Source organism: Schistocerca gregaria, chromosome 8, assembly GCF_023897955.1.
Source record: "Schistocerca gregaria isolate iqSchGreg1 chromosome 8, iqSchGreg1.2, whole genome shotgun sequence".
Classification (NCBI taxonomy): domain Eukaryota; kingdom Metazoa; phylum Arthropoda; class Insecta; order Orthoptera; family Acrididae; genus Schistocerca; species Schistocerca gregaria.
Genome location: NC_064927.1, coordinates 75,890,992 through 75,904,666, shown reverse-complemented (window position 1 = coordinate 75,904,666; position 13,675 = coordinate 75,890,992). Strand labels below are relative to the sequence as shown.

Below are 13,675 nucleotides of genomic sequence, written 5' to 3'. Positions count from 1 at the left end.
TATTATGGTCACTGTTTAATGATAGTCAATTGTGAAAACAGCACATATAATTAGTTTCTGTCAGCTACTGCTCTCTATAAACAGACGCCATGAAAAATTTCACATTTCTGAAGTCTCTCCCTTGATAACTGCATCAGATCCACTATCATCGACAATAAATGGCTGTGTAACTACTCCAGTTGTAGAAGTTTGTCAGTGTACCCCTTTAATCCATTTATGATGATACATTCTTTGTGGGACATCCACAACTGCTGCTAAAATTTTTCATGACGAACAAATCCACTCCAATTGTACTCAGCAAATCCTTTGTTTGGCTAAAATGGTACACTTGACCTGAGTTTCAAGATGCAAATCCCAGCTTCAGGGGAAGAAAGAAAAAAGAAGATTCTTCATAAAATTAATTAGCTTCAAAAGGGCCCATACAAATGTGAACATCAGGTTATAATTTGATTGCTTATGAGAAATGATAATTAATTGAAAACCTCAGCTGCTTACAGATTTTGCTGATATACCTCGATGGGGACAGCTGAAAATGTGTGTCCTGACTGGGACTCAAACCCAGGATCTCCTGCTTACATGGCAGACGCTCTATCCATCTGAGCCACCGAGGACACAGATGAATAGCACGACTGCAGGGACTTATCCCTTGTACGCTTCCCATGAGATCCACATTGCCAACTGTCCACAACCTACACACGTAATGTACCTAATTACTCATTACTCGCGCATAATAAGGTGACGAGTCTCGTAAGAGTTCGGGCAACCTCTTTGTATTCGCACAGACGAAGTTCAAGGGCTGGGTAGCCTTTAATTATATATATATATATGGAGATAGTAACTGTTCTCGAAAGAACAGATACCATCACACACACACACACACACACACACACACACACACACACACACACACACACTAGAGTGTGGCCACCACCAGAACTACTACAAGGATGGGAGGGACCACTGAAGGAATCTGAGTTCACAACACGGATGCACCCCAATGTGTCCTACCAAATGCTTCCTGCTACCAACAGCACTAAAACCTGTTGTTTTAATGCATGGCATTATCTAAGATAGGCCTAGTACATAGCAAACAATAAAAGCAAGACATGCAATTGATAATGAAATTGTCAAGAATGCAAACAATGGAAAGGTATGATGAAATTGTCAAGAAATAAAATTAATAAAACCATAGTACAAAATATAAAATACAAAAGGGTCCAAACCAACGTACCACAAAACTAAACATAATAGGGGAGATATATCAATACACAGAGTCCATCATATCAAGAATGCAAGGGGAACACAACATATAGGGTAACCTACATAAAGGCCGTGCATAAAAACTCCATGTCATGCCAACTGTGTGGTACTGCGTAATGTCTTCAAAACTAAGTTCAGGTTTTTCACTATTGGGTTGTATGTAATATATTGTTGCCCAGCTTAATACCTTAGTTGTAACTCTGCAGCTATGTATATTTTTTTGGAGTTTGTCACACTGGTTTCTCTGTTACTGGAGACTTTATACACTATGATTAAGTATGTTATTCTATTTGTTGTTTTGCACTACCTGCATCTATAGCCTGACATTCTTAATATGACATACTCTGTGTATTGGCAACTCTTCCACTATTATGTTTAATTTGTGGTATGTCAGTTTGGCCCCTATTACGAGGGTTGTTCAGCAAGTAATGCCATTAATATACATAGCTAACCATCCTTGTTGGTGCTTCACATTTGATGTTTGTTCAGTGCGCCAGTGAAGTTTCGAACTATTCTGGCAGATGGCAGAGCTGTAATACAGCGTCAAAATGGCGTCTACATATGACTCATGTTACAAGCAGCGTGCTATTATTGAATTCAGAAAAAGAAACTGCATTCAACATCCATAAACGTTTGTGTGCAATGTATGGTGATTCTGCAGTTGATAAGGGTACAGTTGGGCAATGGGTAAGGATAGTTACAGCCTCAGGAAATGCAGAAACAGAGCTCCATGATCAGCCATGCTCGATATGTCCTTTCACAGCCACTGCTCCAGACATGCTGAACTGTGCGGATGCCATTATTCGTGCCGACCGGTGCATCACAACTCTACAGTTGTCGGCCAGCATTGGAAGTTCACCTGAATTGTTGGAGCATTTTGAGACTGACTGAGAGGCCTTCCTGTCACAGATTATTACAGGGGACGGAAGTTGGATGTACCGCTTTGCAGAAGGGCAGTCCGTGGAGGATCATCATCCTAATTCACCACAAAAGAAGAAATTTAAGACAACACTCTCTGCCGGAAAAATCATGGTGACAAGCCTTCTGGGATTGTGATAGCATCATTCTCGCTGATGTGATGCCAAAAGGGTCAACCATCTATTCAGAGGCATACGTGAAGGCTCTGAATAAACTCAAGACTTGTTTCTGGCATGTTCAACCGGACAGAATCCAGCAGAAATCTTGCTCCAACATGATAATGCATGCCCCCACACAAGTCTGACAATCCGGGAAAACATTGCCAAATTGGGCTGGACGTCATTGCTTCATCCACCCTACAGTCCAGACCCAGCACGCTCGGACTCCCATCTCTTTGGGCCGCTTAAAGATTCTCTATAGGGTACAAACTTTGAAGATGACAAAAGTTTCAGTAATGCAGTGAAAACATGGCTACACCTACAGGACAAGAGCTTTTATCAGCAGGGAATACATGCTCTTCCAAAACATTGGCATAAGGGCATAGAACATGATGGAGACTAATGTATTTACTCGAATCTGAGCTGCACTTTTTTTCCGGCTTTTGTGTTCCAAAAAACCGCCTGCGGCTTAGACTCGAGTGTAAAGTAAGCAGAAGTTCCGAAATAATGTTGGTAGGTGCCGCCACAACTAACTTCTGCTGTCGAATGTATGTAGCGCTACACAGGCATGTTTTGCAGGCACAAAGATAAATACTGGCGCCAAAACCTCTGCGTCAGTTAAAAAATAAAAATAAAAATGTGGAAGACGAGCTTTTTTTTCCCTCTGCCCCGATACCACTGCATTTTCATACATTATCCAACGAAGTAAATACAAATTCCGTATTGTTCATCTTTGAATGTAGCAGCATTTCAATGTACTACAGAAATCCAACTGGCAAGACTGTTTGGGAGTTTGTCAATATGGCCAACTCTACGTTCTGAATTCTTTCCTACCTGTGAGAAGAGATAGTTGCTAATAGGAACTTTTATGAATTGTGAATCACATGCAGTGTTCTCTTCACCATAACAATAATATGAATATAAACATTTTGCCATGTGTTCTTTCATGTTTGTTGTCTGCCTAATAAACTACGAAACTAGAGCGAGACAACAGCAAACGCAGAAGAATATACATACCGTGTCATGTTTATATTCGTATTCATTCCTAATAGTGAGACAGTCTGAAATGAAGCACGGCCATTGACTAGATTTTTAAATCTAAGGTGACTAATTTCTGTGCAGAATGTAATTTACTAAAGAGGTGTCTGCAAAGATTTTCAAATGAAGAAAATTTTTCGCTAAACTCTCATTCAGAACATCATCTATTGTACGCAGTCTATTATTTGGTTCTTGCTGACCATTATCAAAGAAAGCAGCAGTGTAAGTAACAACAAATAGCAATCTCTTGCCATTGTTTTGCTAATGAGACAATTCCTCTCATTGTTTTAATTGTAAGCGGCGGTAGCATGCCCGTGCGGCAACAGACCATAAACACTCATCATCAGAATGTGACAAACAATGCATGACACAGTACAGTACTGCATTTTCAGCCTAGAGTGACTTAAACACCTATAACAAAGAGAACGGCACTTATCAGATCAAAGAAAAATAAGCAAAACTTTCCTCTCCCCTTGAATTTCGAGTCTCAATTTTCAGGTGCGGCTTGGATTCGTGATTTTTTTTTTCTTCTTGATTTTGAGACTCATTTTTCAGGTGCGGCTTAGATTCAAGTGCAGCTATGATTCGAGTAAAATAAAAATATAAAAATACAAAATGGACACAAAATGTTGATGTATATTGTCAGCAAATTCTGACTCTTAACAATAAATATGTTTTGAGAAAAAAAGTGGGGCATTATTTGTTGAATGACCCTTGTATATTTTATACCGTGGTTTTATTAACTTTATATTTTGTTCTACAGTTTCATCAATTTTATTTCCTGACAATTTCATTATACATTTTCATTATTTTTATTTCTTGATAATTTTATTATACACTGCGTGTTTTGCTTTTATTGTTTGCTCTTTACCAGCCTTATCTTAGCTAATTCCGTGCATAATTTAGGTGGTTTTAGCGCTACTGGTAGCAGGTGGCATTTGGGAGGAAACATGGGAGTGCAGCCATGTTGTTAGCTATGATGTCTTCAACTATCCTTCCCACCCTCGGCAATAGTTCCAGTGGCGGGGGGCCACTCTCCGATGGTTATGTGTATGTAGTACCATTACGGTTTGCACAGCAGTCTGCTGACTAGTTGTACCTGGTTTCCATAATATGCAGCAGGCGGAGCACTTGTATGTTAAGCTTCGTTTGAGGTTCACAAATTGGTGTTATATGGCTTTTATGCCTTCATTTTAACTTCTTAAGCCCATGCAATGCCTATTTGTTTGCAGTTGCTTCATAGGTTATGTTAAGCTGGCAATGTCTGCTTGTTTGCTGTTACACTCATTTTTTTCAGTTAGGTCCCGTTTACCTGGTGTGGTACTGGTTGACTCTGAACCTTTTCATGCCTCACTTGTACAGTATCTTGCATGCTACTTGATAAATTTGCTGGACTTTTTACATGACTGGTATGTCTCTCTCGTACACAATCAAGATATAACCTGATGTTCACATTTGTATGGGCTCTTTTAATGTTAATTAACTGTATGAAGAATCTCTCTTTGTTTTCTTTAATTTTTGTAGTACCTGAAGATGGAATTTACATCCTGGAAATCAGATCATGTGTGTTATTTTATCAAAATAAAGGATTTGTTGACTAAAACTGGAGCAGATTTATTCATCACAAAAAACCATTTGTGACGGTTTACAGTTTCGTTTTCTTGCTCTTATTAAAAGCAGTAAGACATAACTGACAAACAGCTGTGTATCACTAAATTCTTGGGAGTTTACAATGCATGTCATATGTGGACAAATCTCCTTTGCATCTTTTATGGCACCACTTTTTTTTCAGCCATTAAAACAATTATATTGAGAAAACAAAAATGGCCAATGTACAGTCATCTACATGCTCCAGTGCATGCACAGAAAGGATAACATACTGCCTCTATTTTAAAGCAACATAAGTAGTTAATTAACTTTTTATGTTGAAATTTATTTGGTCCAAAAATAAAATTAAAGTCATATTCTCAATATTTTATTTCATTTTGGTGGAAAAGTAAGATGACAAATATAATTACAAAGCAATAAAGTTTTCATACAAGGGAACTATACTAACTATTCACCAGCATCATCCTCATGTTACTGACATGTGTTTTGCATGCATAATACAAGTTGCAATTGTGTCTGTGCTTAACTCAAGAGAAATACAACTTCCCAGAGATATGAGCGTCCATGAACACAAATTTTATTAAGCGAACTGTCTTTCCTTTCTCCACTTCACTATTCTGGAATAGAAAACAAATACATCTTTGCAAAACTGCAGCTGAATGTCTACAAAAGAACATGTTTACCACAGGAAGACCATACATTTAACAGTACAGCAGCTGGTTACAAGTGACTCTGTACACACACACACACACATGGAGAATGTTCCTGTCAGCAGTGTTTGACACCTTTTCATGACACTTGTAATACTGCTGGGTACAATATGAAATTGCAATGGCTCCATTATGTGTTAGCAAATAAACATGCCCTTCACAAGACAAAAATTGACAAGTGTAACACATAATAGTTTCCCAAATTGTTACATAAATAAGAGAAAATATTATTTACATATACTGATATTCAGTAACTATATTTTCTGATAACTAGTCTGCTCTCTGTCCCAGAGTTTCGCCTACATTTTTATGAAGTATAAGTATTGAAATAAGTCAATGACATTAGTGCACACACAATCTTATGAGTGACAAGCACATAAATTCTTAATGTATTTAATGACAATCCACAAGTTACAGAAACTATACACATTAAAAAATAATACAAATATTGCTCTACAAGAAATAAAAACTCTGAATGAAAATGAATACATGTATTTATATACTGATGAATCTTAAACATCTAAAATGAGATCACAGTTCTTAGGAAACACTGATTTTATGAATAATCTTACACGTCAGGGTTTTAGAGGTGTTAACTAATGATTTCCTCTCACAGGCAAATATGAAGTGGATAACCATTTCTGACAGTTTTGCAGAACAGCAGATATTAAATTAAAACCATGAACACTGTTACGAGGTACAATTCTTAAAAGTAATGAAGATTGTTAACAAGTTTAAAATACTGCGGGAGTTACAAATGCTGGGAGTGAAGGGAGGGGGGGGGGGGGCAAAATAGGTAGAACATATATTATCCACTTGCTTTCTAAACACTGCATGTGAACAAGTACACAATATAAGCAAGTATTAAATAATTAAACAATTCACAAATAAATCAATATACTGGAAAAATCACCATGTATAGACCAGAGTACTTGCAGACAAAAAAATAATGGTTAACTATTTTAAAATTACTGCCACTCCAAGAAAATAAATGTTAGCATACCATTCAAACATAAATTTAGCAATGCGACTGACATCTCACATACAAGTGTTGCTGCTCAACTGGAGGGAGAGCTGTGCCATTAAGTGTACACCAAACCCCAAAGAAATGCTTGCTACTTTAGTAGTGTTAGGAATGGTCTTCAGAAACCATTAAGAATTGATCCATGGCTTTATGCATGCATAGAACGATTTCAGGCTTCAAATTTAAAATCAAGGCCGAAACCAAAAACTGCTTGGTACTTGAAATATCACATCCAGCAACTACAAAATTTAAAATTAATAAACAAGGAATTACTTTCTGTCACTTGACAATGCTGTTTATTATGGAAGACGTTCCCAGAAGGGTGGAAACAAACAGAACACAGCACTGCAATTGCAGCCAATTAAGAGACTATTGTCAAAAGATTTAAGTGCAGTGCATATTATGGTAGACCCAACTACAGCATAAGATGTTTGTACATAGAGGTGGAAGACATTAAAAATGATTTATCACAAATATATACTGATGTGAACAAGGAACCAAAAGGAAAGAAAAGTTACCTGAACTCCAGTAACTTAAGTTTCTTTTATAAAAAACTTGTAAATAAAATACAAGAGTAAAATAGTGTGATAGGAGATGGCTATATAACATGTATATGAAAAGCATCGTTGCATTACCATTAGTAGCACGACTGGATGTTAAATTCTTCAATGGTCGGATGATCCACCTTGCTATGTAGTGTAATATGAAGTAGTTACATACAACAGAGGAAAATTTTCTTTTCAGTCTCATTTCCAACTAATGCAATAACGTAACAACCTCATTAATAGGATAACAACATTTCAAAACACAAGTGGTAATGGAAAACACAATACAAGAAATTTTTAGTTTCTGGAGAAAGGAACAATAAGTTTCATATCACTGTTGGACTATCAAGAAAGATTACAAAAATTGCAGTCGATTACATTAAATAATTAAAAACTAGTTGCAAAGAGCAATAAATGGTAACCAAAAGGCTCTGCACACACAAGAATTTCTGCTAAACATAACACAAATAAAACAAAACAGCAATACTTCAAACATGCACTGTGATGCTGTAAAGTAGCTTTTTATGTAACTCCTCATTAATGGTCCAGTTAAAATGCACTACTACCAGAATGTTATACATGAGTAGGCAATCATAATTTGTCAACTAACACGCAGAGAGAGTTGCTAGGATCTCTTTGACACAGTAAAAATAGCTATGTGCCTTAAACAGCACCACATGGTTGCTGGATGTCAAACTCCTGCTCCTGTTTTCTGTCCAAACCGTCACTCATTGTCAACTTTTGACAATGTGTCAATTGAGCATCAACTAAAAATTACATAAAATTATTTATGCTGCACATTGCTTATCAAAAGCCTTTCACATTTTGAACAGAACACAAAATTGTGGAGGATCAAAATCTCAAGGGGGAAACACTGCACAGCAAATATTAGTCCGTTTTATTCATGCTATATTTTGAAAGAGCAGCATGACTAGGAGAAAAATAAAGGAAGGATGGGGGGAAAGTGAAACAAGGTAACATCTCTGTACAAATACACTGTCTTCCGTTGCATACCAAACTTGAGAAATTTCATCTCAAAATATGAAGCACATAGCCATTCTCACTTGCCTTTTGATAAAGTCACGAGTCTGAAAAACTCGTCATCATAGATAATTACTATCATTTTCTGAGATGTAAAGCAGAGGCATTCACATGCATTTGTACGCAGAAGAAATTATTCGCTACCCTCCACATGTAAGTTAAAACTAGGATTTAAACATGCAAAAATGTCTGCACTTTATCTTTCACTTGCAAAGTTCTGCAAACTCAGGTACATCCTATTTAATATTCTCTCTCTCTCTCTCTCTCTCTCTCTCTCTCTCTCATTCTCTCTCTCTGTCATTCTCTCATTAACATTAACATTGGTATCTTACAGGAAATGGATTATGCACATCAAGATCTTTCAGCACTAATAAATATTACAGAGGCCAATACAACTAACACAAAAATATGTACTAGTATAAATCAAATAGCTAACTAATGGTGGAATACTGATACAATATGTGAAAAAGAAGAAAGATTGACAACAGTCCAAGAAACTAAAAAAAAAAAAAAAAAAAAAAAAAAAAATTATGCCAAATTGTGAATTTTCACCCTAAGGCACTTTGAAAATGTCCTAGTTCTTTCCACCATAAAATGAAATATACACCAGAAAGAAAACAAATTACAAGTTGTATGCCAAGATACTGTGGGGAAAGAAAGTATTCCCAAGTCTGCTCGGCTGCACAAAGCCTAACCCCTTTTGAATTGATTCACAACTTGAATCCAGTTGGTTAGCAATCACTTTCTCACAATATGCTGATATCACTGTCCTGGAAAAGAAAGAAAGGTAACACTTAGAATACATTTATAACTGTGAAGACTCATTATTCTTAGACATTTTTGAAAGTTTTCTTCTTCCAAGTTTTAGACCAAAGAGAGCAGAAGTGAGCTCTCAAAATAATAACTTAACTCACAAAACATTTAACTTGTTTCTTTATGTACATGCTAACAAGGCAGCAAAGGTCTTGTTCTTTTGCTGGCAACATAAAATAACATGTAGGCACCAAATATCAATTTTCACTGCCACAGCATAACAAGAACATAATGTAACAGGAGTCATATCCTATATTGCTTCTACAACTGCAGCCTTACAGTTTCAGGTGAAAAGTGACAGTTCACCATTACCAATACAAACCTTAATTAACAGACCAGTCCTGTCCTTGCAATACACTATTTGCAAGATCTTCAAGCACGACACCCTTCCAGACCCATACACGACACAGGAGGTGTCGAAAAACAGTCTGTAAAAGCACAACTGCTCCCCAGCTTCAGCTGCCAAGTGTTCAATGTGTAGGGGACCTTCCTGTGACCCTACAGGTGAAGCAACCACCCAATATTTAACCTCACCAACACTTTACTATTTCAAGCAGTCTCCCTCACGCAAAGTTCAAAACATTCAATTGGGACAGTATATATGAGAGTCTGAATAGATATTACAACCTCATTATTAGACAAGCTTCTACAGCCTGTTGACGATCAACAGTAAAGTTACAAAGTGTGGTACGAGAGCCAAGAGAGTGTCAACAGCTCACGAAATTGTTCAATATCAGGAGCAGGAAAATCGGTTCTCTATGTCTCTTAGGTATATAAAACTGATAGTGCATTCCAAACACAATACTGGAAATCACCTGTAAAGAAATTACTCTTAACATTTTGTAAGCTGTGCTCTGAAATTACACCTAAGAAACTGCTAAACTATTTATGACTTCCAGATGTATTACAACTAAACCAATCAAAAGCACATATTCTGTTCAGCTGTGCCCAGCACAATAAAGTTATCAATGGGATTATACTACTCCCTGAATGTGTATCAAGCATAGCTGATCAATCTATTAGTCCTAATAACCCAAGTAAGATGACAGCTCACTTTCAGTTTAAGGCCCTCTTTCACGCTGTCTGGAAAAAAGGCATTACAGTGCCCTGGCTTCAAGACAGCCGTAACAATCCAGCCTGCCCCACAAGTGTGAGAGAGAATCTCTTTAAAGCTGCTGTTACTGTGTCACACTAAATTAGGACAGTACTAGGGAACACTAAGTGTTCAGATATATTGTAATTTACACACAGAAAAAATTAGTCATATTCTTCTAACTTGCTGAACCAAAAATGCTATTCCTTTCCCTCTGCAATTATCCCTGGGATCAACTGCTGTTGACCAGAAAGTGACAACTGAAGAAATTATGGCACTCCATCTTACAGTACAACAATTCCAAGTGCAGATACGCATTGAAATGTGTCAATTGATCCAAAAAACTGGTTCAATTACTGCACAATGAAAAAACAATTACACAATAGCTTTCGGCTGCAGTCTTCGTCAGAACCCGGACCCCCTCCCCCTCCCTTCACACACACACACACACACACACACACACACACACACACACACACACACACACACACACACCTCACATACAACTGAGTCACTTTATTGCTCCAGGATGCCTTGATATGGAATAGTTTCCCACAAGGGGAGAAAATGTTAGAGGAAGGTCATTGTCAGCTATGGTTTTACTCATTGCAACACAATCGATAAGAACACATTTTGCAACCCAGGGAACAATGACCACAACCCTTCCAGCAGATAAAATCCACTTCGCTATTACGGTGAATATGACTGCAATATGAGGACACTTCCTGCACCAATCTACTGTTTTGATTGCATTTTGTTTCTGATAAGAAATAGTGGACCCACAGCTCATCCATGCAGGGTATGGTACAAAGTTGGATCCTACTTGAAACAGATTTCTAATCATTCTTCAACAAATGCATCACCCATTACATGCAAAGTTTTCTGATGGGTAATGCTCAAGGTAAAAGGCACTGTGCTCTCTTTAGTTACATCTATAACATCAATACAGCTTTGGCAAATACAAATCAATATTATACACTTTTTCAGTGTTTAATCTATGACTGCAATATGAGGACACCGTTTATGTGGAACATTCCCAATGCAAGTAATTCATGTTTAAATCTGGAGGCTTGTTTACTGAATGTTTAAAATGAGGCTGCTGGTCCTCACGAGTTTCCATTGGTGATAAACCTTCTAAATCAAATGATTTGGCATGGTACCCCAGTTTACACTTTTGAATGAAGCTTACACAACAACACTACTTCAACTGTCACATTAACAAAAAATTATGAGAACTTCCAACACAATTTTGTTTCTGTTGAGGCAGAGCTGTATGAAGGACACTGAACAGTCACAATCAAAAATTGAAACAATTTATTTGGGCCTACTTATTTATTCATAAAGGGATCACTTCACACAGTGAAAACAAATACCTTTAAATACATACGGTACACATGAAATTTATAAGTTCCCAACTGTACACTACTACTCCTTCCCTTTACCCCACCCTTCCAGATTACTGCTCCCACCCCACGTGACAGTTGCACTCTGGCCAGAGCTGCTGGAGTTAGCAGTCACATGTGCTTGATTGTGTGCAAGAATGGTGTGTGTTTCTCTGTTGCTCTTTTGCTAATGAAGGCTGCACCCATATGCTTTGGGTAAGTGTCTTAATTGTGTCTGACTGCAACTTAACATGTCTTCTTTACAGTTTTTAAGTACCAAACTATCTCTTCCTACACTGTTAAATTTATAAGAATCTTTTTTCTGAGGATACGAGAAATGGTTGGCCATAGCCTACAGAAAAACCATCCCAGAATTTGCTGAAATTTAAAAAAAAAACCACAGAAACCTAAACTGGATTGATCAGACAGAGCAAATTCCATTCTCATGAATATGAGATGACTGTCTTAACACCTACTCTGCCTGATTTGGTTGGTAAAGAATGATAGCACACAACAAGAGGATGACCACTGATTAGAGGTTCCTGTAATAGCTGGCACTATAAGCATATTGACGAAAAAAGTATGGTATATTTTAAATCCAGAACTATTAACATGAAACTCTGTAAAGAATGTATGATGAATTTGTTCAACAATGACAACAGCAAATGCAAAACACTGTTCTTACGATTGACTGTCACAACTTAGAAACAATTGAAATTATTGCATGTGTGTGGAGATTTTTGTTATTGTGGACAGTATGCAGGCAACTTCTTTTCACATGAAAAATGTCAATTACAGCAGTAGGTAGAAGCCAATAAGAATACCAAAATCGTGAAGCCAATTTCATCTGCTAGAAAGATTTTGTGAAACGCAAATGGCTTCTTTCTTCCTCACAAACAATATACAAAAAATACTAAGTGAGTATTCTGGACCAACTAAATGCAAAGAACTTATAATGAACAGCCCGAACTTCAAAAGAAAGAAAGATGAAAAATCAGGATAACGCAGTAGCCAACAAATGTGGTTTGGCAGCAGGATAACATGGGGATTAGTACATCAAATAGTTGAAACACGAATTCTCCTACTCGCCTGATCTGACAGTCTGACATCCACTAACATCTACAGAGTTCTGGCTCGAAAATGAAGAGACTGGAGGTGGAGATTTTGCAGATCTTCCAGAAACATACTTAAAGGACCGAATCTATTCAATGGATATTGGATAATTAGCACTGTCCTAAAAGGGGAATGTGTTACAAAATAAAGGCATTTATGAACTAGCCTTTCACTGCCACCAGCACTCAATCTCTTCCTACATGTTTCTGGTAAACGGATTCACCCTGCACTAGTTCCATGGATGGAAGAACGAATTTACTTTATTTAGGAATGGAGTATATGTATCACACCGACATAGTTTCCGAAGAGACATGTCAATTTGGAAATATGTTATAATCTTTTATCTATGTTCAATAAAGAGACCCAATAAAGAGACCATAAGATTTATCCACAATGGCTGGAAAATTAGAAATTAACATCACTGATGTGGACAACACCAGTGACTGAGTACCACACTTCATACAGCAAGATAAGGGCCCAACAGCTGGAGTGCTGCTACCAGTCTTTTACCATGAAGCACAAAAGGCTGCCAGTGTCTACAGAGCTGTGGCAACACTGAGGCACTGTCTATGACATGTATACAAAATTGTGTTACATGATTGGTTGTGGCAGAAGCATGAAACAGCAGCACCAAGCTCACTTTAAGTTCACGGGTGTTCTTTCGCCTTAACTATATCCAAGTTGGGCAAGGAAAGAGAAAGAAACTGCTATGGCCTTATTCAAGAAATTATCTCAATATTTGCACGAAGTACCTTAGCAATGCATAGACAACATATTTTATAGCTAACTGATAGAGGCTTTTCATTGCTCAACAATAATACTAAGAATTTATTATGTAGACTCCTCCATCCCCTAGTTACGCAAGGTATGAGGGTATGCAAGATAATATCTTTGAAGTTTGGAAGGTAAGAGAGAGGTATTGACAGAAGTAAAGCTGCAAGGGCAAGTCACAAGTCGTGCCTGAGTAGCACT

General features: G+C 37.4%; 1 protein-coding gene and 1 non-coding gene across 2 annotated transcripts in view; both read right to left on the bottom strand.

Annotated features, from left to right (window-relative positions):
• Positions 1 to 537: 537 nt before the first annotated feature.
• Positions 538 to 612, bottom strand: Trnat-ugu (transfer RNA threonine (anticodon UGU)). Its single transcript has one exon. It is a non-coding gene; the product is annotated as a tRNA-Thr (tRNA).
• Positions 613 to 5,333: 4,721 nt separating this feature from the next.
• LOC126284398 (lysine-specific demethylase lid) overlaps positions 5,334 to 13,675 on the bottom strand; it is a 46,711-nt gene continuing 38,369 nt past the window's right edge. Inside the window, exon 2 of the mRNA XM_049983300.1 lies at positions 5,334 to 9,072. Within this exon, the coding sequence (XP_049839257.1) occupies positions 9,049 to 9,072 (24 nt within the window). The 3' untranslated portion in view covers positions 5,334 to 9,048. The remainder of the gene's footprint in view (positions 9,073 to 13,675) is intronic.